At 39.2% G+C, this 24652-nt stretch overlaps 1 protein-coding gene across 1 annotated transcript in view; it reads right to left on the bottom strand.

Annotated features, from left to right (window-relative positions):
- LOC150087181 (nose resistant to fluoxetine protein 6-like) overlaps positions 1–24652 on the bottom strand; it is a 115174-nt gene that overhangs the window by 11859 nt on the left and 78663 nt on the right. The window contains exons 9-13 of the mRNA XM_090373005.1: positions 17747–17912; positions 11866–11945; positions 8883–9005; positions 6052–6172; positions 416–602 (exon numbers count right to left, since the gene is read on the bottom strand). Of these exons, the coding sequence (XP_090229131.1) occupies positions 416–602; positions 6052–6172; positions 8883–9005; positions 11866–11945; positions 17747–17912 (677 nt within the window). The remainder of the gene's footprint in view (positions 1–415; positions 603–6051; positions 6173–8882; positions 9006–11865; positions 11946–17746; positions 17913–24652) is intronic.

The raw sequence follows: 24652 nt of genomic DNA, 5'->3' as shown, positions 1-24652 counted from the left end.
TAGTTTAAGTCTGTAGTACGTTACTGTTTGTATTTAATTTGTTTCCGTATCTGCTATTCAACAGCTCAGAATAAGTTTTCTTAATAGTTCAACTCATTTCACCTTGGAGTCTTCACAGTAGTTTATAGATGGCTTGATTATATAAAGCGCGACACTGGAGATTTCCTGATATTTGTCAGTTTTATAGGATTAGGTAACCCGCAATATTCATAATTTTTCCATGCATTAAGCTTCACTTTGTTCTACATCTGTCAAGAAATTTGCCATTTCACGGATATAAAATAACAAGGGTATTTATTGTTTTGGGTAAACCCATTAAAATCGATCTCCGAATGACCTTTGTCATGGTTTTCTATAACTCTTACGTAACTTTCTTTTTGGAATATTTCGTAATAATGTTTGTACATTAACTTACCACCATAGCCACTTGCGCAGGCGAGGACTACCCAAGCGAGACCTATTCCCCAAACTGTTCGGTGAAGCGCTGAATAAATAACCGACTCCCAAAGAGTAGGATCTCTTCCGCTATTCCATTCGTGAACTCCATACAGAACAGAGACATTGGTGATTATTGCAACTCCCCAAGCAATCATCTGTGAAATCTATAAAGAACAAAACAACTTTTAAATGTCTGCTTATTTAATAAACCTCAGTAATCTGATTAACTTATATACAAGGTCGGTGTACAACTTTAAAAATGACATCATAAACAAAAAACAAATTCCAGCCTTTAAAGGGGACTAACAGGTGATGATTATTCGTGGGAATTGCTGATTTTAATGCGTATCGGCCAAATTATTGCCCTAATCCCAATGTCGTGGCCAGGGATTCAGAGAAGCGGACATCACAGAGCGTATATATTCTGCGGAACTCGCGACAAGTTCTTATGCTATCCAAGGCTAACTCAATACCATGCAGCTCCACAGAATATATGCTGAATGACAACTTCCAGCCGTCTGTGCGAATGCGCAGGTTGTCAAAATGTTTAATTCTGTGTTGTTGCTGTTGGGTGTTTTGGTGCTTCTAGCACCTGAGGCTATAATGCACTAATTATTGTCTTTTGTTTTGTTTTTAAAGTGATAAAAGTTCTGATAAAGTGATGTTTATTAACTGAATTTTGGAAAAGAAAAATGTCATCCATGTCCTGTCGGTTTCCTAGAACACTGTAATATTCATTGATTGCAATTATAAAAATGTTAGGAGAAAGCAGTTATCCATTCTTTGAGATGTAACAGGCATTGTACGATGATGTGCTTGATTCAGCTGAGTGGACATAAACAGTTACTGCATTGTGGGGCTTCATTGTTTGTGAGTATAATCTTTATTCTTTCTAGCCAAAGGACAACCAGAAGCACTGGCTGAGTTTTTTATACCAATACATGTCATGTCTTCTGTATACAATAAAGTATAATATTTATTGTATACAAAGAGTAGATAACTATGAGTGAGGTATTATGACCAGTGAGCTATCTGGCTAGCATAGTTTGTTCCTTTCTGTTTCCTCTCAGGCTGGATATCCACCGTTTGGATTCTCTCTTGATTTCAAAACGTTTATTATTTGTTTATTCTTCTCGCATGCATATCCATTGTTCTTTATAGGTTTGATAATAGATTTGTGGTCAATATAAGGAGTCCCGAGGTACATTTGAGGCACTTTTGGCAGGAAAATTTGCCTGTTCGTTTCATGTGATTCAAACATGGCCAGAGGACTCAAAGAAAGTTATGAGAGACACGTGCATGAAGGTCTATTAACTGTACCCAAAATTTTCTGTAGCAGAGTATGCCTGGAGGCAGGTTTACTCTGTACAGCATTCAAAGCTCTTAAAGAATCAATATATATGATGGTTGTTGTTGTTATTCTGTTTTAGGAGCATCTATGACTAAGACCATGTTGCTTCGTGTATATTGTCTGTAAATAGCGTGTGTTCTGAGGTCGAATTTCTGTATGCTGGACGAAAATCCCGAGTTTCATGGAAAAAAAAAAAAAAACCATGCTGTCCTCCCCTGAGGCCGAATAACTCAGCCACATTGTGAAAAAGACCCATAAAAATGCCTTCCGTCATCGATGGGATTCGAACTCATGTCTTTAATCCATCACATATATATGTGATGGACTGAGTATATATGAACTTCTTTTAAATTATATAGATCTAGTAGAATATCATAAAACTCTGAAGTATAAATACCGCATATTGTTTGTAAATTATGGAAATTGGTAGAACTACAGGTGTACCAACTTTACAGCCAGTCTTGGAACCATCTGTATAGAGTTGAAATAAACTTCTAAACCGAGTGGAGTGGCCCAGATGTAATTACCTAACGCTGATATTTGAATGGTTATTCTTTCCCCGTTTCTGAAAATGTTTATCAATATATATCGGGAACATTTTCCATGGCTCGGGTTCTATGCTAGTGTCCTGAAATGTGTTAGAAATGTTAAGACGCCAGATTGTTCAGAGCTTGAAGCCCAATGCCGGATGGTTTGTTCAGCTTTGGTGTAGCTTGATAGAGGTTCCTCCAGTTAGCAATAAAGAAATATTGCTGCATGGAATTATGTGGAAACTGATTTTGGCTACATAACTTAGTAGCAGAATTCATAATGAGACTTAAAATTCATAATGTGCGAAAGGCCTCCAGTACAACTCTTAGTGCACTGTGATCTACTGGATCAAGTCATTTCAATACACTTGGCTTGACGTGCTCTTGAGTAAGCAGGGTGTTCTCCTTGGCAGTTGATGCATACAAATTTCCTTGTTGATCGTCCCATGATTTCTTGGTCCTTTGCACCACATCGAGCGTATGCAAGAGAACCATAAACAATCCATTTGCGAGTGTCCGTATTGTTGACACGAAGTATCTTAAGTGATTTGCTATTTATGACCTTACAAGACAATGCAAGTACGCAGCTCTTGTGGAATTAGGAGATGTCGGCGAGTTGAAAGAAAGAAAGAATGGTTTTTAGTGGGTACTAGATTCTCATGTCTACGGACAAAAATTATGTTTCCAGCTGTCAATCCATGCGGTTTAATTTCAGAACATATTTCTTCCTCTGATACTTCCACATTCTACTCTAGGATAACGCTACGAGATTAATTTACAGTTTTATATGAGTTAACTGTAATTAGTTTATCCCCCAGTAAAGGTGTTTCGAAGAAGTTGTTCCAAATGCTCATCATTTTTAGCTTCGATTAAAAGGTCACCAGAACGTAGCCGCGTTACCGATTTCGGTGAGCCTGCAAAGCCTTCTAACTCCTTCTGCATGAAAAGGGGACAATTTCATAATAACTGCAATAATACTACACCAACCGCCAGAGTGAATCTACAGCTACTGAGTTCCTGGTCTGCCTCCACGGGGCGTAAGTGGGACAACGTTGGGCCTCAATAGGGGTCCAACGGCTAAATGACCAGATGAACAACGGTACAGAACACAACACATGAACAATTCCCACACACTTTTAAATCTCTGGCATTTCCCAGTGAACTGGTTCACCACAATGAAAACAACGCGGAGATGGGGGAAACCCCTGGTGCCATAATGCAACAACACACACACTTACACCAACCGCCCATGCTCCTGCTGTAACACGTGCTGTGAACCGTGATCCCGCAGATATTTAAGGATGTACTATACATTCTTAAGTATTATTGTTGATAAAGGAGGCGGATGCCTTTGAAAGCTACGGTTTTATCGTATAAATAGTGTATTTTATTTTATCACCAATTTAATTTTAATCCGGTTTTCATTATACCATTTTTATTTTAATACAGTATCAGTTTTACGGTTGGTGGAGTATTATTGCAGTTATTATGAATTTTAATGTTCCCAGTCCCAGAGGCCTGTGTGAAGAATAGGGTGACACTTTTCCTGCGTGGTATAGGTGCGATACTTCTCTGTTCTGCGTCTTTTTTGCTGCTGTGGCAGAGTTATCGTGCACGTCATTGTTTACTGGTAGGAACTGTGTTGAAGTCCCACAAGAAAAGTTTACATTATCAGGATTCATGTTTATTTGTTATTTTTTTTTTCTTTTGGTTCAGTGTCCATGCTCCCCCACACATCCAACTTGAAGCCCAAATGGAATGCCCACTACTCGGAAAGCAATAAATGCATTCCAGAGTAGGAGGCCAGGGTTATCCAGACACCATACTTGCACCACCGCCAGCCTGAATCCTGTCCCTCAGACCATGAGGCATGGCATTGACACGGTTGATCCTTTCAGGCGAACACACTATCCGATTGATGTTCCCCGGGCCATCCAGGACAACCCGTCTTGCCGAAGAGTTGACAAAGTGGTGTGTTTAAGCTGGGATGCTCAACCACCAGCTTCCTTCTTTCCGATTTTTCACGTGCCGCAGCGCTCGGAAAACATGCCGCATTCGTATGGCGTTAGCCTGGAACATAGGCTGTGGGCGTTGGGTCCCAGTGTTGCTAACTTGAGGACGAGCAGCGTCACTCGGAGGTTCCCTCACCACGCACAGGTGTAGTGGCTGGGGATCCAGCAGAAGCGGGAATCAAATCCACTCCATAGAGAGTGTACATCATCTGCTGAACCCGGGATGAATGAGTGTGGTAATTCATCGCTGATAAACTTGTAGTGCACTGAAAGAATCAGTTTATATAGTAAGTAAATCGCGAGTTTTAGTGTAATTTAAGGCTAACTCTATAGTTCGCAGCTCTGCAGTGTATGTGGTGAATTCAAGCGAAATCTGCTCAGATGGAATATTATCTGAAAAAACAGCAGCTGATTCCACAAACCATTTCTACTTCAAGCCGTATATGTAAAGTATGAATAAGTCAAAATGTTCAGCACGGTGTTCTGAATAGAGTTTGAAGGTAGACAGAAGTTGGGATATCAGACTTCACCCAGTTCTTAAGGGAGCAATTACCTGCTGGTATTTGAGCAGGCTGGAAGAATCGGTTTTGATTATCGGGCAACCTTGTCTGCCGTAATTTTAGGCTTTTTAGTAGCTCTTGTACAAGAGTACCCAATGGACGGTTCGCAGTCAAACGAGTGTTATATTTTCCTATCTTGGCTGAAAAACGTGGGTTGGTCTGGCAGGGAATTCAGTCTAAAAGCTTACTGTAGAGATAACTTGTCATATAAGCAACAAAGGTGGTTCATTTGCTTCCACATATAGACTTTCGGCAAATGATATTCTGAATGAACCAGTAGCAATAAGAATAGCCTAATGATGAATGGAATCAAGCAACTGAAGGAAGCTGTTACTAGAGGACTCATATAATGAGACCCATATTAAGTGGGTAAGATGATAAAAGAGAGATGGTTTCTTCCTAAGTATTAAGGCTCTTCCTTTTAGACGGCATCAGATAATAAGAAAAATTTAATAAAAAAAACGTATTAAATTATAAGGAACTTGTTAATTAAAGAAAGCCATCAGTGATTTCAGTTGTTCATTAGACCGCTTGGAACCTGTTAATGGAACGGGTTTCAAGGACCTCGTTGCCATTAATATGGTGATACTGATCTGGAGGATCAACAACGTCACTGGACCAGTTTCCTCTCGATGGTATATCTGTTAGTAGCTCATATAATGCAAATATGTTCCGTTCCTGTGGCGGATTAGTCCGGGTAGTTACAGTGATTATCGCCAGGAATAATAACGTTTGTAGCGTGTTACCGCTGCAAAAAAAAGAGCCAAAATTGTTGGGACTCGTTGTCACCACCTGCAGCTAGTCCGTACCTACAACACTTTCCCAGGAGTATCAAGGGCTTTTTGGTGAGTGTTTGCTTTATGGCTATAAATCGGGTGTGTTTTTTGTGGAAAGAACAGAGCAACCTCTTCCGAGATATAGGACGTTGGTGTTGGTAAGATTCGAACTTGGGACTTTTGTCGCTTCAGAGTAAGACCGCTAGCATAACCAATGTGCTAGCTACGAAGTTTAGACTGAAAGACCGTGAAGAAATATTCTTGAGGGGTGAATTATATATTTAAAGTTATTCAAAAATCGCTTCTCATTTAAGGTTAAAAGACCATCTCTTTTTTGTTTCCAACATTATTTATACATATCATTGACACAAAAAATAGACTTACTGGTTTTATTGTAATCTTTTCTCTTGTAGCGAGGTAGTAGCCAAGGAAGATACCTATACAGTAACAGCCAAGATGTGGATATGGAAGGAAGTACTGTCTCCTTGATATGAAATTAGCATAACTAGAAAAAGAAAGATTTCAGTTATAGTCTGAATTATAACATAACGCTGCTTGGCTTTATACTGGTATCAGGCGTGTGTACGCGCGCTATGGAAGGTTAATGGCGTGAAACTTGGGTGGCTATAGTGCGCTTATACATGGGAATGTATTAGAAAACAATTAAGAAATGTAACTGCTTCATCGTCATTTAAGAAACAAGTTCAGAATTGATGGTATACTCCAATATTGTTTCAGAAAACAGAAAAGTTCGTTAAGGTTTGCCTCGTCGCCAATATATTGTGTAATGTCATCCATTCTGGAATGTTAGCCAGCGAAAGGAGGACCGAAGGTACGGTCTTGTGAGAAATGTGGACCATCAATCGCAATGTGTTTGACTTTAGATGCATTCAACAGCGTGGACTGGATTTGATTTGATTTCGGATTTTTATGGCCCAAATATGACTAGGGTTATAATGCGACATGATAAAATTTGAAATTTTCAAAAAAACGAGATTTTGGTAACCTTGAAAAAGGTGACCTCGTCGAAAGGTTATATACGTATACATCAATAAATAAAATGCACTATAAGGGTGAACATTTTAAAACGTTCTTGCCCTGCTCACACGTAGGAGGGTCAGCAGAAAAGAACGTGCCAGATGATTGTCTTATGGCGAGCCGACAAAGAACCAGTTCCTCTTTACCGTCCCTTCGCAGACTACACTGCCATAGTTATATTACAGGCTTGATCTGATGGCGCCTCCGTAGCTAGGTGGGCAGGAGCAACAGCGCGTAGCACACGCTTCTTGATCAGACCGGGGTTCGAGCCTGACCACCAAATACAGAGGATGCGGAAAAGTCAGGGAATGACCACCGCATATCCCCGGAGCAATATGGCCTTAGTTGCTAATGCTCCTAAAAACCATACAACAGCTTGATCTGATATAGTATTTTGGGCGCCTGCCGATGCCACTAATCTTGCCACTGCGAATATAACTTATTACGAATTACTTGTCTGCAATCTGTACAAGGGAGTAACAGGTCAAGATTATTCATTGGGGCAGCCGATTTATTTGTGGTATCAGCCAAATCGTTTCCTCTAATCCCAATCTGGCTGGAGATCCAGCAGAAACGGATCAAATCCACTTTAATAGAGAGTGTACATCATTTGATGGAGTAGGGACAGTAGTGTATGAGTAGTGTGTCTCATCGCTGATAAAGCCTGTAGTGAACTCAAAGAATCGGTCTATAAAATACACCGTTGGTATGGTAGCGTTCTTTATGATCCAAGGTTAACTCTGCTGTGTGTCTGCTGAATTCAGGGAATCTGCTGAGTTATGGCATTAGTATAGGCAAACGATGCAGGAAAGCAAGCTTATGCAGCAAGCCCAAAAATAAAAAACCTTCCCATTTCGTATTGTCTTGCGACAGATTCCATACAGAATCTGAAAGAAAGATTCCGACTTTGAGCCGTCTGTGTAATCTGACAAGAATATCGAAATGTTCAGCCTGGCGTTCTGAAGGAGCTCAAAGCAGATGGAAGACGGGAGTTGAGCGTGCCAGGGTGGAAGGTGCTACTTTGGCGATCGGGAACCTTGTGTACCTTGATATTAAGCTTTCAGAGTAGTTCTCACAAATATCCAATGGACTTTGGCAGTTCGAAGAGTGTTATAAATATTTTGGCATCATGACTCAAAAACGGATGTCCATGTAGTATGGTCTGGCAGGGAAGTCAGCTTAAAAGTTATACTGTGGATTTCGTCGAAGCGATAGCAATGGTTCATTTGCTTCTACGTGTAGACTTTGGACAGGTAATGTTCTGAATAGCCTACTTGTGAATGGGGTCAAGCCATCGACGGAAACTATTTCTAGCAAACGTAAATACATGACACCCACAACAGTAATAGACCGAACGCGGAGAATATTCAGCTCTTTTATGAGCTTTGTACGTAGCTGACGAATATGATGAAGAAATGTCAAATACAAGTCCTAAGAGTTTCCTCTCTGCTGCCAGTTGAAGTGAAGGCTACTTTGTCGAACTCTTAATTCAGGATCGGAATGAAGGTTACGCTTGCTACAAAAATGGACGCAAACGATCTTCTACGGTGAAAAAGTGAAGCTATTGGCCAATATCTAGGAGATAAGCCGATCAATTTCTTTTGGCAGTTGTTTCTCGATAATCCTTGTGTTGCATGACTGGAAAAATATGCTGAAGGCATCGACATAGAGTGCACTGTTAACGGTTGAAGAAAGTTTATCGGTAATGAAGTTTAATTTAATGGCAAAAAGCAAACACTTAAAACAAATCCTTGTGATACTCCTTCCTTTTGGCAAAAGGACAGAGAGATATCTTACTCCCCAGAGTTGAAATAGAAAATACTGTATTTTCCATAGAGAATTGTCTATTGCAGTTCAGTCTCTAATACCGTAACAATTATATTCCAGGACCGATGAGGGAAGGGCGGTGTATTTTCCCTTCATTTTCCCAGACAACCTGAGCGCTAGTCAGCTGGGTAACCTGGATGATGGGATATTGATCCATGTTTTCTTTTGACTCTAATGACTAATGTAGCGTGCTTTGCCTCGCTGAGGTTTAAAGTCTATTAAGGTACACCCGCTTCCCGACAACAATGCATGCGCCCGAAAGCAGGCCTCCAGTGCTGCCCGACTACAATACCTCCTATAGCAGCTTGAACCTTAGCAAAATCAGTAAAGTTAACTTCAGTGTTACTTACTTTTTATCCGGATAAGTCATGAGTAATGTTGGTGGTAAATCATCTGCATAAGTAACCAAGCTTGTGGAAAGTATCGATATGATGATCAGAATTCCGTTTATAGTGAGCCCAACTCTTGGCCACCTAAATGAAACACAGAACCTTGATCAAAAGAGTATTCTATTACAATTTCAGCTATGGTAATAATAAATATTAATATTAGCATTTGATTTTTATGAAGCATGAGAAAGTTATGCTATAACGCACCAAGAACCTTAAAATCAGATTAAAAAAAATTGTTTCTTACGAAGATGTGGCATGCAAATAGCTTTATAGCCGAAAACCAACAATATGACATCTCACATCTCTAGGATCCTTATTATTTTAATCCGTTTGGAGTTTCCAAGTCTAAAGTTATGGACTGTCCATTAAATGCAATCTTCTGATGAAAAACCTAAATCAGGAGAACCTAAACCAAGAGATTTATAATATCCCATAACCTTTATGGGATATTATAAATTTACAAACTTAGCTGTGGCTCAATTCACCGTGGTGAGGTGAGCCAAAACTAAACAGTTGAACAATGAAACAAACCACATATGTACATGACTGGTCTTGCGATTCGCTGTGCTTAGCACACTTTATACGACAGATGGCGTTTCTTTTTCTCTTCTTAACCTTCATTTTCTTATAATTATAAGGTTGGCAGCAGTGGGATATTTGCAAAAGAGAATCCACTTATGTTTTTTAATCTATTGATGACTAACGTTCCACCGGTCATTTTTGTACTATTTAATCAATTGATTTGATGACTTTGATTGCAAGTACTAGTTAATGAATGATACCATCAGCAAGTAATGCGTTTCTCAATACAATGGCGCATCTGCAGAGCGATGTTGAATGAAGAGGCTATCAAAAGAGACTGTCTTTGAAAATATCCAGACTTTGAGAGAGTTTTCATTTAAGTGAGGATTGTTTAGAATTTAAAAACTGTCTGATGTTGGTTATTACTATTATGTGGATCATCCTACTCACTGAATTCTTAGATTATAGAGTAGGATTGCTTTCTGTTTTTCTATCACAAAAGAGGATGTGTTAAACCATACCTTTTGGAGATAGGGGATATATATAGAACAATTCCTTTTGTAGACAGTCGATGTATTCCCATCCCATATTGAGGACAGGAGATGTAATTAACAATCCTCTTTTGGAGGATAGGGGATATAATCACTCATCCCTTTTAGGTGAATCAAGATATATTCTGTTTAAGTTTAATTACAATTTTATATATCATCTTCGAGTTAGTTTGAGAATATATATCCCTTTTCTAATATTTTCATCCATTTGAGACATCCGAAAAAGAGGATATATTCACCCATTTCCTGTCGAGGAAAGGGAACTGTTGCCCAAAACCGTTCAGGGAAAAGAGATTAATATTTCACCAAAATGATTTTGGAATAAGGTATATTATATATTCCTGCATTCACTTTATATTTAATTTCGATTATATTTGAAGTTATCATCACGGATGTATTTAAAGTATTCCAATATACCTTTTTGAAGAGAGAGGATGCATGCACACAATCCCTTTTTGATCCTCGTAATGTGTTTGCACACATTACGCCTTATTGATCCTCGTTGACAAAAAAATTGTCTGAGAAATGGGGGGGAGTAAATGTGGAGGGGCATAATGTTGTCGACAACCTATAGCTTATTATACACCGTTGGAAGGAGTTCAACGATTAGGTTTAAAATATAATTTTAAAATTAAATATGGCGGCATCAGACAGGAAACTGAGTGATTTTCGTGGCCCCCCTCTATTTCTGTCGCTAATGGAGGTAAAAATTTAAAAATCACATTCGCTATTCGTTGCTTATCAAGGGAAAACTATTTCGATTGAAATCTATCATTTAATTTTTGTGTTAAAATTAAAAATTCAATTTTTATTGCACTTCGATAGCGCGCTGTTTTGCACTAAGTAACTCTCCTTTTGGTGACAGAAATGTTGCTAAATAGTTAGTTAATAATTCTATAAAGGTCATTTATAATTTTTGCGACGAGAAGTATTTTTAACAATTTTCAAAGCTAGCGTTGTCCAGGCAAGTAAGTACTCAGAGAGCTAGTGTTGAGGTGGCGCTGGTGGGGAGTAGCCTGCGCGGAGTCTTGCACGGCCATCACCTGCCAATTGCTTCTTCCACCCTTGTCATTCACAACAACTGGAAAAACTCAAATGGACAACGTTTCGTTAGTTCCTGAGTAAAAATTATTTCAGGGAGGAAACTAATGACAGTACCGGATGTAAGCAGGTTATGGTTATCAAAGGGGAGTGATCACTTCCATACGGGTTGGCCTCCACCTCTAAAGTAAGTGAAAGGAATAGAGAAGGAGAGCAGATAGATAAATTGGAGAAAATGTACGGATAGGCATATGGAAGGAGTGTTTTCCACATTTAGAATGGAGAGGTAATTCTCAGTGACCATATGCTCTCTGGCTCTTCCCCTTCTGTGATTTTGGCCCACTCATAAAGTGTCATGTTTATTAAAATTCCCAAGTAAGAAAGAGGATGGCTACTGGATTACTCAATCATCAAGGTCTGTATCGAAGTTTCAGTCTAAGGTGTAAATAGAACAGACTGGACGAACAAGTTGGTTCATAGAATCACTTTAGTTCATAGTAAATCGCCGGAATAGGTAAAATGGCATCGTTTTGTCATCTCTCACTGTGAATGCCTTCCAACGAGTTGTCTTGATATTGCATTACATCGAATAAGCGATGCTTCCTTAGTAGAGAAAACACGTTACTTATTTTAGGAGGTAATTGGGTTGTCACCCATTGTATCACACGACAAGGTGTAATCATTATGAAGTCCGCCGTCTCTGTTTTGACAGTCAAGTAAAAGGTATGAATTAATGAAAAATTATTGGATAATCTTCAAAGATTACACCATTTCAGGCTGAATAGAAAATTAGCTTAAAGTGGTATAATAGCCAATTATAAACTTACCTAAACAGAGGCAACAAAACGACAAGGATCATGAGGTAGATTTGAAAGTCGCATGCGATATACCAAGTATGGGGTAGGCACTAGAATAAAAAAATATATAACAATAAATGACTGAATGATGCCTTTTATTAATGATATTAGTACATATTTTAATGAGGAAAATAGCTTTGACATAAATTCTGTACCTGAAACGACTTTAAATGTGCACCCAATTGGAGGAAGTTTGACAAACCCAGATATTAAATGTTCACGGGTGGACACAAACAGTTAATACGTGTATTTTTGTAGAGAGGGTAGATCATGTTACATGTGATGGGCATCGGGAGAAATTGCGTATTATGCATTTTCAAAGAGTCATAATTTTTGGCTAAAACTGAGGGTGTTGATATTTGTGTTTAGGTTTAAGGTTTTATTCGCGTACTAGTGACAAAGATTACGTCCAAAGAAAAGGTTATAAAGATTTAAAACACATTTTGGTAATCTTTAAAAGAGGTTATTTCGTCAAATGATATGTAACTGTTTGGGTAAAAATGCGGTATGTAGATAAAACATGTATACTGAAAGGACAGAATTCACGAGGTTCCTGGGCAACGCGACGCTGTCACCCCTCCCGCTAGTGGACAAATCCACTGCTTGTCAGGTATATAGATACACTACATTCACGCAAACAAAATTCGCTGTCAGTATGGATAAACATCGTGAGTTAACCGAATTGGAAAGGAGGATGATAGCGGGTGATTGATGCATGGGCCACTCTATTGCGGAGGTGCTATTGCGACTAATGATCACCTGATCATTAGTCGCAATATGTTATGGGAGCCGTTGACCCACCAGAGTCCCATTGCCAACACCACGACATAGGACTCAACGCCTCAACTGGGCGTAAGAACATCGGCACTGGACCTAGGATGATTTCGAGTGGACTGGAGGGTGAGCATCTGATGGAAACCGCCCGAAGCTATGCACTCATCATGCCAACAAGGAACTGTTCAGGCAGGTGGATGGTCGGTAATGGTCTGGGGGCGTTTTCAACTGGCACACATTGGGACCTCTGGTACGTGTAGACTCATCTCTGAACTGTCCTGGTTTCGTGTTTATCCTTGCAGACCATCTGTATCCCATCATGGTCATCGTGCACCCACAGGGCAATGGACTCTTCCAGCAGGACAATGCTCCTCCGCACAGAGCCACGGTGACTGGAATATGGTTCGAAGAGAATTTCGCAGATTTTATCACCATGGAATGGCTCCTCCCCGTTTACCGGACATGAACCCTGTGGAGCATCTTTGGGATGTTGTGGAAAGGTGCGTTCAAGCTTTGGATCCTCAACCCAGGAATGCGACGGGATTATGGACAGCGGTGCAGTCCATTGATGCATTGATGGAAATTCCTGTGGAACGCTTTCGTGAACTAATGTGTGTGTGTGTGTGTGTGTGTGTGTGTTATGGAGGTTTAATGGCGCATAAGCTGCTGAGGCTATAGTGAGCCTTCGTGAACTAGTGGACTCAATGTCTCGCCGTGTGATTACCTTTATCCAGGCTTTAATCATGGGATATCTACCGTTACTAGGTAGATATCCCATGATTTCTGTCCTCTCAGTGTATATGCAGTATTTTATATATATGATTTTTTTTATATATATTAATAAATAGTAAAAATTTAAAACCAGCTGACACGTTGTCAGTATTATATAAAAACTGATTGAGTATACAAAGCGCGTGTAGATGGTTAAAAGCTGTAAAACGCATATTCTTAAAATCTGTATAGTCAAAAAAATATATGTCTAATATATAAATCGGCGTCACAGTACTCACACACAGAATGGTCTTCTGCCCACAGAAAAAAAAGGAATATGTCAAAAGACAATGTCTTTTGCAGAAGAAAAAACAACTTCCCTTGATCATGCTAGACAGCCATGGTTTGATTGCTGAATTTATTGTATTCTGCCCATTCCATGAATTATACCATTAGAAGTGAATCTTCTTGTATATTATTTTCCCGTAGTATATAAAGGGGGGCTGACAGGACATGATGGTTAGTAGGAATTGCCGATTTGGCTGCAGTAACAGCCAAATAATTTTAACTAATCTCAGCGTGGCTGGCAATCGAGCAGAAGTTTATCAAAATTATGCTCATAGAAAAATGTATCTTCTGCTGAACACGATCAGGACTGGCTGAGAATTATATATCAATGCAAATTAAGCCTGAAGTATATTCATAGAATAGCAATATACGAGTAGATTAAATCGGTGGTATTGGAAACGCCTATCCTGATGTGATAGCTTGGTAGCTCTTCGTTGTATAATCTGCATTCAGGTACAAGCTGTTAGGATACAGTAGCGTCTGGAAAGACAAGCAGTATCTCTGAAGTCGGCGTCATGTGGCTTCGGGCCATAGTTTCAACTGACAAGTCGGAAATTTCGGTTCGGTGTGATGAATAGAGCTGCAAGTAGACTCTGTCCAGTATCTGAGTAAAGTCTGATACTCAGAATTTATTTAATGGAAAAGTCGCATGCTGGAAACCATCAAGGCAAATGAGTTTGCCTTTTTTTGGGAAAATCTGTCTACCATGACATGCAAATCTTATAGTAGGGTACATTAAAGTTGAAAGGAAATTGGCAAAATGATCGGGGTTGTATAAATTTTCCTCTCATGTCCACCTAGGATGGTCTTGGGGGAATTTTAAAGCATACTTTAGAGACAATTGTTTACATCGAAGCAATAACGGTGGTTCATTGGTTTCCACGTATAATCTCTGGACAGGAAAGTTTCGCAATGCTCCAGTAGCAATACGAATAGACTGATGAAGTTGGATAGGTCCAACCATTGAACCGAGGCACCTTACTACACATCATTAGATGTGTAGTAAGGTGTCTCGGTCCGTCCGCATTCCCAAGATAGAGAAGAGGGAGCGCGAAGAATATTTAGGTGTAGTTTTACGGAGTTGAAGATTACCCAAAGATTTTGCATCTGAAACTACTGGCACACACACTGTATAAGCCTCAGTTGATGAAGATTGAGATAGAAATGAACGCAGACGGTCTTTTGTGGCGAAAAACTAAATCCATTATACAGTAGTCAGGAGTTACGGCGATTAATGACTTGTTACAGTTTTCATTCCAAAACCCTGATGTTGCATGAATGAGAAATATTCTAAAGTCATTAACATAAAGGGTGCTTTTTGATGTATAAATACGTGTACAGAAGACAGACTGAAGCTATTCCTTTCCTGATACAGTCCTGGTATTGCTCCAATTTATTTCTATAATTTTTATTTCCTTGAAATTACTGTACATTTTGAAAACAAAATGCAGAGCTGAATCCTTTTGTAACGCTGATTTTAAAAATTACTTCCTTTTGTTACTATCATGTCTGCTTTCTTCAAAAATTACTAAAGAGACTTTTGATTGTTCACACATTTTTATTAATTTTGGCAGAATTTGATTTGAATATTAAAATTATAACAAAATGCTACTTTTCCCAGACTTATATTTAAGTGCATATTGAAAACATTATTAAAAGGCTAGTATGGTAAAAAGTCCTCTAAACACTCACCTCTCATTTTAAAAACCGATCTACGATGGATTGATTTTTTTGCCCATCCTCCTTTACAGTCCCTCTTCAGCAGTAATTAGCTACCATGTTGACATTCCATCTTCCCTGGTATCTACCTCACCTCCATGTTTTAATGTCCTAGTGAAACGCCTCGCCCCGTTCTTCATTACACTTCCTAGGAAGTCGTCGATGTGGGAGTGTAAAAAAATGTACCTTGACACTAATTTTTCAGTCTAGCTTCTTTAAGTTTTTCAACTATATTCTTGGAGTCTTGATCCTTGTTGTTCAGTAAGAAGTTCTCAACAACAGACCTGAAGCTAAGCCATGCCTGTTTTTCTCTTTTATTCACAGTTCCCTCAAAATTTGTGTCCCTCATCAGTTTGCGAATTTGAGGGCCAACAAAAATATCTTGTATTAGCTTCCCTTGGTTGATCGATGGGAATTTAGCACAGAGGTAGTTGAAGCATGGGCCTTCTTTCGGTAATGCTTTCACCAACTATTTCATCAAACCTAGTTTTATGTGGTGGAAAGAGAGTAGCTTTGGGGTCTACATGTGGTTTATTAAACACGGGTAGATCCCAAGCAACAAACTGCCCTTTTTGGCCAGACCTTGACATCTCAGTACATACTCCTTGATCGACTGTACAACTCACACATAAAGCAAGGCATTTTTGTGTAGCCAGACTGCTGTCCAAGTAACATGCTTATCACTTTAAAGTCAACATAGACCAACCAAATTTGTCTTCACACTTAATATTTGTCAACAACTTTTTCAGGTTCTTATATGTTTCTTTTTAAATGCACAGAGTGAGCTACTGGAATTAATCCGTATTTATTTCCATAGTGGGAAATAAATATGGAAACTTTTTCTTAAATCCTCTTTGATGAGTCCATAAAAAGAAATAGCTCATTAAGTCATTTATATTACTGCAAAAAAGTGTGTTAATGATTGCCTGCCTCGATGACTCAGCTGCTTTGTCTACCGTGAAGTTCAATGCCAAAGGACGATTGGCAGTCTTGTCGCTTTCATCCATTTTCCCAATATGGCTGAAAAACGGTTGCCACGTGGGATGATCTTGCAGGGATTTTAGTTTAAAGGTATATTGCATTAACAATTTCTTTCGTCAAAGAAACAAGGATGGTTCAGTTTCTTCGACATATTGACACTGGATAAAAGATGTTCAGAATGCTCCATTAGCCATACTAATGGGCAGATGATTGATTGGGTCCAGCCATTGCAGTACGCTGGTTCTAGCCGATGCATACACCAGGGATCCATAATATAATTTTGAAAGCCCGAGTTGACGATAAAATTGAAGGAAGGTTCAACGATCTTCACACCACTTGTTAAGGAATACAATGCATAAAAGGTTCTTCATAGACTTTGTTTGAAGTTCACCGAAGTGTCGTGAAAAAAGGCAAACTTGTATTGAAAAGTTTGGCATTTTTACAACATATCAGTCAACAAAATCACAGGAATTTTGCTTCAGCTGCTACTTGGGATCCTGTTTTGTCCAGGCTTTAGCTCTAGTTCAGGGTGAAGGTTCGACTTTCGACAAAAATGGACGTAATCGGTCTGCGATGAAAAACTGAACCGATTAGCCATTGCCTAATAGATGACAGGGTCAATGGCATGCTGCAATTGCCTTTCGATAACCCTCAAGTACATGACTGTGAATCTTAAGGCAGTTCAAGATTTATTGAATCTATTTCATGTAGAATACATCCTGTTTTAAAAGTAAAGGGGACGTAAAACCATATTAATGAATACCTGTAAATCTTTTCACAAGTGTTTCCATTACTTTTCCATACCCTCTATTTATTCTCCTGTTCTATTAACCGTTTCCTTATGATTTCTGTTCTACTGAAGCACGTGCTGGAAAGAACCCTTGTGTAATATTTTAATTATCCAAGGCACTTAGCACTGTCGACATTACAGGGTGGAATTATGATGCAAAGACCCTTTATTACGTGCTTTCATATTCCGTCCAATTAGTCGATTTTTGACGAGTAATGTCTCTCGGAAACTTGTTTTCTAACTCGAAAATATAGGAACTGGCAACTTATAGGTGTGATTCCTCAGTGGCTCTACATAATCTATTTTTGTTCAGTCCATTCTTAGTGCGTTGATTGAAGGGATCATCAGAATGATCCCTTCAATCAATCTATACAATGTGACGTATCAATCAATCTATCCAATGTGACAATAATGAATTGAAATATTCAATCGTATTATTTACAATTTTGCTATTGGCACTTTTAAATGCTGTAAAACTGTAATTGCACAAAAAGAATAAAATATGAATAATATGAAGCAGCTACTTACCAGTTTGTCTGCGTGAACAATGTTATTAATGAAGAGCAGGTTGGTCCACCAGTTGGCATAGCAATTGTCCAAGTGCTCATCCAGGGTATTATGAAACAGCGGCCCCGATCCAATTAAGGGTAGTAAGAATACACAGAGTAATACCACCATATGCACAGGGAGTAATCTGCAGCATAAAGATTGTCGAAATATTTTTGTAGTGATGAAACAATATTTGCATTTCATAATATGACAAATTTTCTCGCAAATATTTTATTATTAAAAAGTGAATAATTTTAATGTGCAGGTCTGCTAAACATTAAATCGTCAAAAATAAAGGGCAGATACAATGACCATTTAAGACAACGATTTTATCAAGAACTCTGCCCCCCACATCACTGAGATTCGTAAAATCTTGTCAATATTATACATAAGTAGGTTTTCGAATAAACGTCGGGTATATGTCTTTATTATTACATACAACAAATACATACTGATTAATATAAATATATATGCTTTTAAAGCGCAAACTAAGAATGGGTTCTCCTTAAAATACTGGGTTAAGGTTTCTGTGGAATTTAAATTGTACCTCATAAACCAGGTAAAATAAATGGAGCCACTGGTTAAATAAGTAATGGAAGATTATCTAGAGAGGAATTCAGATATATTGCAGTCACAGCATCGATTTGTTAAGGGCCGCTCTCGTATGAACAACCCAGAACAGGGTGCCAAGCGTTTTGTAACTGAGCGAGTTCTGGGAGCTTTCCTGCGATTTTCTAAAAACCGAATTCTAGTTTCTTTTATGTTCCTCTCCTTAAGATGGCCTATTATTTAATAGCAGATCTTGTTCCAAAAGTACTGGTCGAGAGTAAGAAAGAAAGTTTTGGTGAAAACAGCAGAGGAGAATTGTAGAGCTGAGAACGATTGAGAATTTTCAGTCAATTCCACTTCCTTTCCTTCTGAAAAGTTTCTCACAGTTTGTATGGTAGATCTATCGTCGCGGTACAGGCTGCAGCGATACAGAATGTGCACCCAACTTTCCCCAGCATCGCACAAGCAAGAGATTGGTGTCAGACAAGCCAAATTGAAATAGTTTGGAGTTGATGGAGCAGTGCCCAGTGAGTATATATGATGTCGTTAAGCTGGAAGAAAACCATTTTCGGACGTTTTTGTTGAGAGGGAAGGTAACTGCAGGAACAAAAGAGCGGGTGATTTGACCAGTAGTACCGGAATCCCATAGTGATTGCCACACATTGATAAGTTCATTCCAGATTCTCCGTTTCTCGTCTTTGATGTTAGCAGTTAAGTTGGCCCCGAGTGCCAAGCGTTTCTAGTGATCAGGCGATTTCTGTGCAATTATAAAGCGATTCCTAAAGTGAAAGAGTGTTAGATATATCAAGAGTTTAAAGTTAATTCTCTTCTGTAAATATATATAGTTACTGAAAAGTATCAGTGCAAAGGTTCCTAAGAAAGGAAAGTCACATTTCTTTTATTTATATTCTAGTCTTACTAACCACTAATCTACTTCCGCTTGGTCACTAGGTGGCACCGCTCCTGCCTCCCCGTGGCGGGGCCGGAAACCTGGGAGGAAAAGCTCTCACTCCCAGGGCTAAAAGGAGCAAACATGAATGACTCAAACATTACCACGAATCCCAAAGATCTGACTCCTTTGAGTCGGAAAAATGAGGACAATGTGACTATTGCAACCAAAAGGCAAAAAAAGAAAATAACATCACTTAATGCACCTACCTTTATTGTCTTTAATTCTACGACAGAACAGCCATTAGGAAAATTGTCGCCATTCGTCATCCAGAAATGTTTAGAAAGTGTGGCTGGAACACCAAAAAATGTTAAGCGACTAAAATCAGGCGACATTCTAGTCGAGACAGCAAATGCCAAACACGCAGAAAGACTGCTTCAAATGAAAACATTTGGTGGGATCCCAGTAAAGGTCTCTCCCCATAATACGCTAAATACATCGAAAGGAGTAATTTCTGAATGGGACCTTATCAGCGTCTCCGAAGAAGAAATTAAAGATGAACTTGAAAATCAAGGCGTTATAGCTGTGAGAAGAGATGGGACACTTATCCCAACCAGAACTATCATACTGACGTTCAACACTCCTAAACCACCTACATCTGTGAAGGCCGGATATCTAAATTGTAACATCAGACCATACATTCCAAATCCTCTCCGCTGCTTTAAATGCCAAAAGTATGGTCATTCACAAATGGCATGCCGTGGTGTAGCTATCTGTTCCAACTGCGGGTCCCAGGAGCACAGCAATCAGAACTGTTCATCCGAGAAACCGAAATGTCCAAACTGCAAGGGAGACCATTCTGCCTATTCCAAGAATTGTGAATATTGGAAAAGAGAAAAGCAGATTCAGCGGTATAAAGTGTAACATTCTGTCACATACCAAGAAGCTAAGAGAACTATACACCCGACTATCTTAAACAGACCTTCCTACGCGCAGGTCATAACGAATCATCGTACAATAGAAACCCAAACAGATTTTACAATCCCTCCAAAGAAATCTATCTCAGACTGGGCACGAGCACTACTCACAATTTCCCAGCCAAAACATCAAGAGAAACTCACCAACGCACCACTTTCCGTGCCTCCCGATAAAAAACACTCAGAATCGAAAGCCCCTCAAGGAAAACGTAATGTCATAAGTCAGAAGGCAACCGAACAAATGGAGACAGAAGCAACCAACCAAGCAGATGAATCAGTATTAGAGATTTTCGCGGAAGACGATATGGACACCGGAAAACCATATTTCCCAAAAAAGGAAAAACCAACGTGTGAAAGACTTAAAACAGCATCTAGGAAACAGACCGAAAACCTCTCCAAAACCAAATAATGAAAACCATAATCCAGTGGAATTGTAGAGGACTCCGCACTAACATAGGTGATATATATGATCTGATTACACAGTATGCACCATTATGTCTTTGCTTACAAGAAACCTACCTCAGACCTCAAGACTCTACCTTGATAAAGAACTATACAGCATATCGAAAGGACAGAGTAACAGGTGGCACAACCCATGGTGGTGTGGCAATGCTAATAAATTCTCTCATTCCGTCCCAGATTGTCCTGCTAAACACAACCCTTGAAGCGATTGCAGTACGCATAGCCACTAGATCCCTCATAACAGTAATAACAATTTATGTTCCACCAAACCAAAATTTATTACAACAGGACTTAGAAGACATTGTAAGGCAGGTACCAACCCCCTTCTGTATACTAGGCGACCTCAATGGGCATAGCCCTGTGTGGGGTAACACAAACACAGATCGGAGAGGAAAACAAATTGAAAAATGGATAGACGAGAATGATTTAACTTTGTTGAACGACGGCACACATACTTATACACATCTTCCATCAGGAAATACTACAGCTATAGACCTGTCTATATGTTCTCCAATACTATTTCCAATACTTGATTGGTCAGTGCACAGTGATCCTCTCAGCAGTGATCACTATCCAATAATCATCACCATGGCATTAGGAACCACATGCAAGTCACGCAAAACTCCCAGATGGAAAATAAATGAAGCAGATTGGGAAACTTATAAATCATTAGCAAAACTAAATGTTGATACTATCAAGCAAAAACCGTTAGATGCAGCAGTACAATATATAACAAATAAAATAATTCAAGCTGCTGAACACTCTATCCCAAAAACATCGTCTCACTTTCCAACACATCCAAAATCATGGTGGAATGCAGAATGTGCGCAGACTAAGAAAGAGCGAAACAAAACCTGGAATACTTTTCGCAGATATCCAACTTTAGAGAACCTCATATTGTTCAAGAAGGCACGGGCAAGAGCCAGATATATTAGGCGGGCCAGTAGGAAAGAATCCTGGATAAAATTTGCATCTGCATTAACAAGTTCTACACCATCTAAAACTGTCTGGAATAAAATTAACAAAATGAGTGGCAGATACCCGATTACTCCAACTCCGATCCTAAACTGGAATGGACAAGTCACTGCAGAGCCGTCAGAAATAGCCAATGCACTGGGCGAAACCTTCGCCAGAATATCAGCGACCACTTGATATACTCACAGTTTTCAAATATACAAGGCAAGAATGGAAAGACATAAACTGAATTTTTCCACAAGAAATAATGAAGAGTACAACCTACCCTTAACATTCTACGAATTGAAACACGCTCTATCCCAGACAAAGCAAAGTGCTGTAGGTCCAGACCAAATCCACTATATGATGTTAAAACAACTTGATGATCAATCCCAATTGGCATTACTAGAACTATATAACAGAATCCTTCTAGAAAACCAATTTCCAGACAGTTGGCGTCATGCAATAATTCTTGCTTTCCCAAAATCGGGGAAAGACCTCTCTGACCCACGCAACTACCATCCAATTGCTCTAACCAGTTGCCTGGGAAAAGTTATGGAGAAAATTATCAATGCTCGTCTAACATGGTTTTTGAACAGAAATAACCTTCCCAATCCAGCACAGCATGGTTTCAGAAAAAATCGTTCAACACTCGATTTACTGGTCAAATTAGAAAACAGTGTGCGGAATGCCTTTATCCGAAAAGAGCACCACGTAATGATATGTTTTGACATAGAAAAAGCTTACGATACTGCGTGGCGTTATGGAATTATTCAAAACCTATACCACCTTGGATTACGTGGACATCTCCCTAAATATATTCAAAATTTCTTACTCCACAGGTCATTTCAAGTTAGATTGCAGAATACTCTTTCAAAAGTCTTCACCCAAGAAGAGGGTGTGCCTCAGGGGTCTGTTCTTAGCACAAACCCTCTTTGCTATCAAAATAAACTCCATAACTGAGCAAATACCAAAACCTGTTGATACCGGTTTATACGTTGATGATTTCAGTATGTCCTATCACTCTCAGAATATGCGAACAATAGAACGGCAGTTACAAGGAGCAATAAATAAAATAAGTCAATGGGCACAAACAAATGGCTTCCGGTTTTCTACACAGAAAACTGCATGTATACACTTCTGTAGGAAACGAAACCTACACCCTGATCCTGAACTTAAACTAGATTGATATGTGATCCCAGTTGTACCAAACATAAGATTCTTAGGACTTCTCTTAGATAAAAAACTGACATTCCTTGAACATATTAAGCAACTAAGACATTCTTGCATCAAGAAGCTAAATCTACTCAAAGTTCTCTCCGCAACAACTTGGGGTGCAGATCGACATACACTACTCAAACTTTATCGAGCAATAGTGCGTTCCAAGCTGGACTATGGAGCACCAGTTTACGACTCCGCAAGACCAAGTGCACTGAAATTTTTAGATCCCATACACCACAGTGCACTCCGTATAGCACTTGGAGCTTTTCGCACTTCACCTGTACAAAGCCTATATGCAGAAGCCCATGAACCTTCACTACAACTTAGACGACAGAACTTATTATTACACTATGCTGTAAAGATAAAATCCATCACCGATCATCCAAATAGAGAGGTTCTGTTTTCATCGTACTTTGAAAACGTATACCAAGCCCATCCACGAATAAACCGCCCTTCCAACATCCGTCTCAAAGATTTACTGTTATGCCGAGAGCTTAATTATGATAACATAGCTACCACGACTACACACATCATTCCACCATGGATTATAATTCAACCTGTGTGTGACCTGCATTTCCAGTCTTGGGGGAAAACAAATCTCCCGAGAACAAACTACCAGCAACTACATGCAGCATACAAAGAAAAATATGAACATTCAACTTTCATATACACAGATGGCTCAAAAACAGAAACTTGTGTAGGAGCTGCGATTCATTCTGAAGTACTCTCATCCAACAACTTCCAAAAGAATGCAGCATCTTTACAGCAGAATTACAAGCCATTTTGATGGCCGTAAACAAAATTAAACATGAACAGATAGCAGACAGCATAATTTTCACTGACTCGCTTAGCTCTGTCATTGCTTTACAGAATGCCAATACTAAAGCACACCCAGTTTTACAACAGGTACAATATTCAGTATCTAAGCTATTGCAAAATAATCACAAGATCAGTTTCTGTTGGATTCCAGGCCACACAGGAATAACTGGGAATGAAAGAGCAGATAAAGCGGCAAGAGAAGCTGCTACCTCTTACTATGCCTTCCGCTCAATACCATATACCGATTATAAGTCGTTAATCCACCAAAGCAGTTTAAAACAATGGCAACAACATTGGAAAGATCAAAGTAACAACAAACTTCGTGTAATTAAACAAACACTCCGACCATGGACTACCAGTTGCCGATCCAACAGACACGAAGAAGTGATCCTTGCTCGACTGCGAATTGGGCATACCCATATGACCCATTCTTACATACTCAGAGGTGAAGACCCTCCTCAGTGCCAAAACTGTCAAGTTCCACTCACTGTACATCACTTCATGGTGAACTGTCCAAGATTTACTTCAGAACGTATAAAAGCCTTTCAAATCACCACGAACGCACAAAACAACCTAACGCTCAAAACAATTTTAGATAACCGACCAAATATTACCGACGTTTTCTTTTTCCTTAAGTTAATCGGATACTACCAAAACATATAAAAATAAATAGTGTAACATTTACAAAAAAGTTACGTAATTATAAAATAAAATCTTGGCTTCCCATCTGAACAACATAACAAAAAATGTCGAAATATGAAACTCTAACCTAGATTAGGCGCATTATAGCCTAAGCTGCTCTTGCGCCAATAGCTCTTAAACAACAACAACAACAACAGAAGTTAAGTTGCATGAGATGCCGAGAATCTCGCCAGGAATTCTGTGCTTTAGACGATAGCACTGTCCTTTGAAGATGACATGCAGGTATAGCGTTAAGACTCCAGTAGATCTATCGTACTATAAACAGTGACACAAGGACCTGTAGAGCAGCAGAGAACACTGCCCTGCAGGCCC

The sequence above is a fragment of the Mastigoproctus giganteus genome, chromosome 4, assembly GCF_048544385.1.
Source record: "Mastigoproctus giganteus isolate SK-2022 chromosome 4, ASM4854438v1, whole genome shotgun sequence".
Lineage (NCBI taxonomy): Eukaryota > Metazoa > Arthropoda > Arachnida > Uropygi > Thelyphonidae > Mastigoproctus > Mastigoproctus giganteus.
The sequence above is the reverse complement of the archived record's forward strand: the minus strand, read 5'-3'. Positions and strand labels throughout refer to the sequence as shown.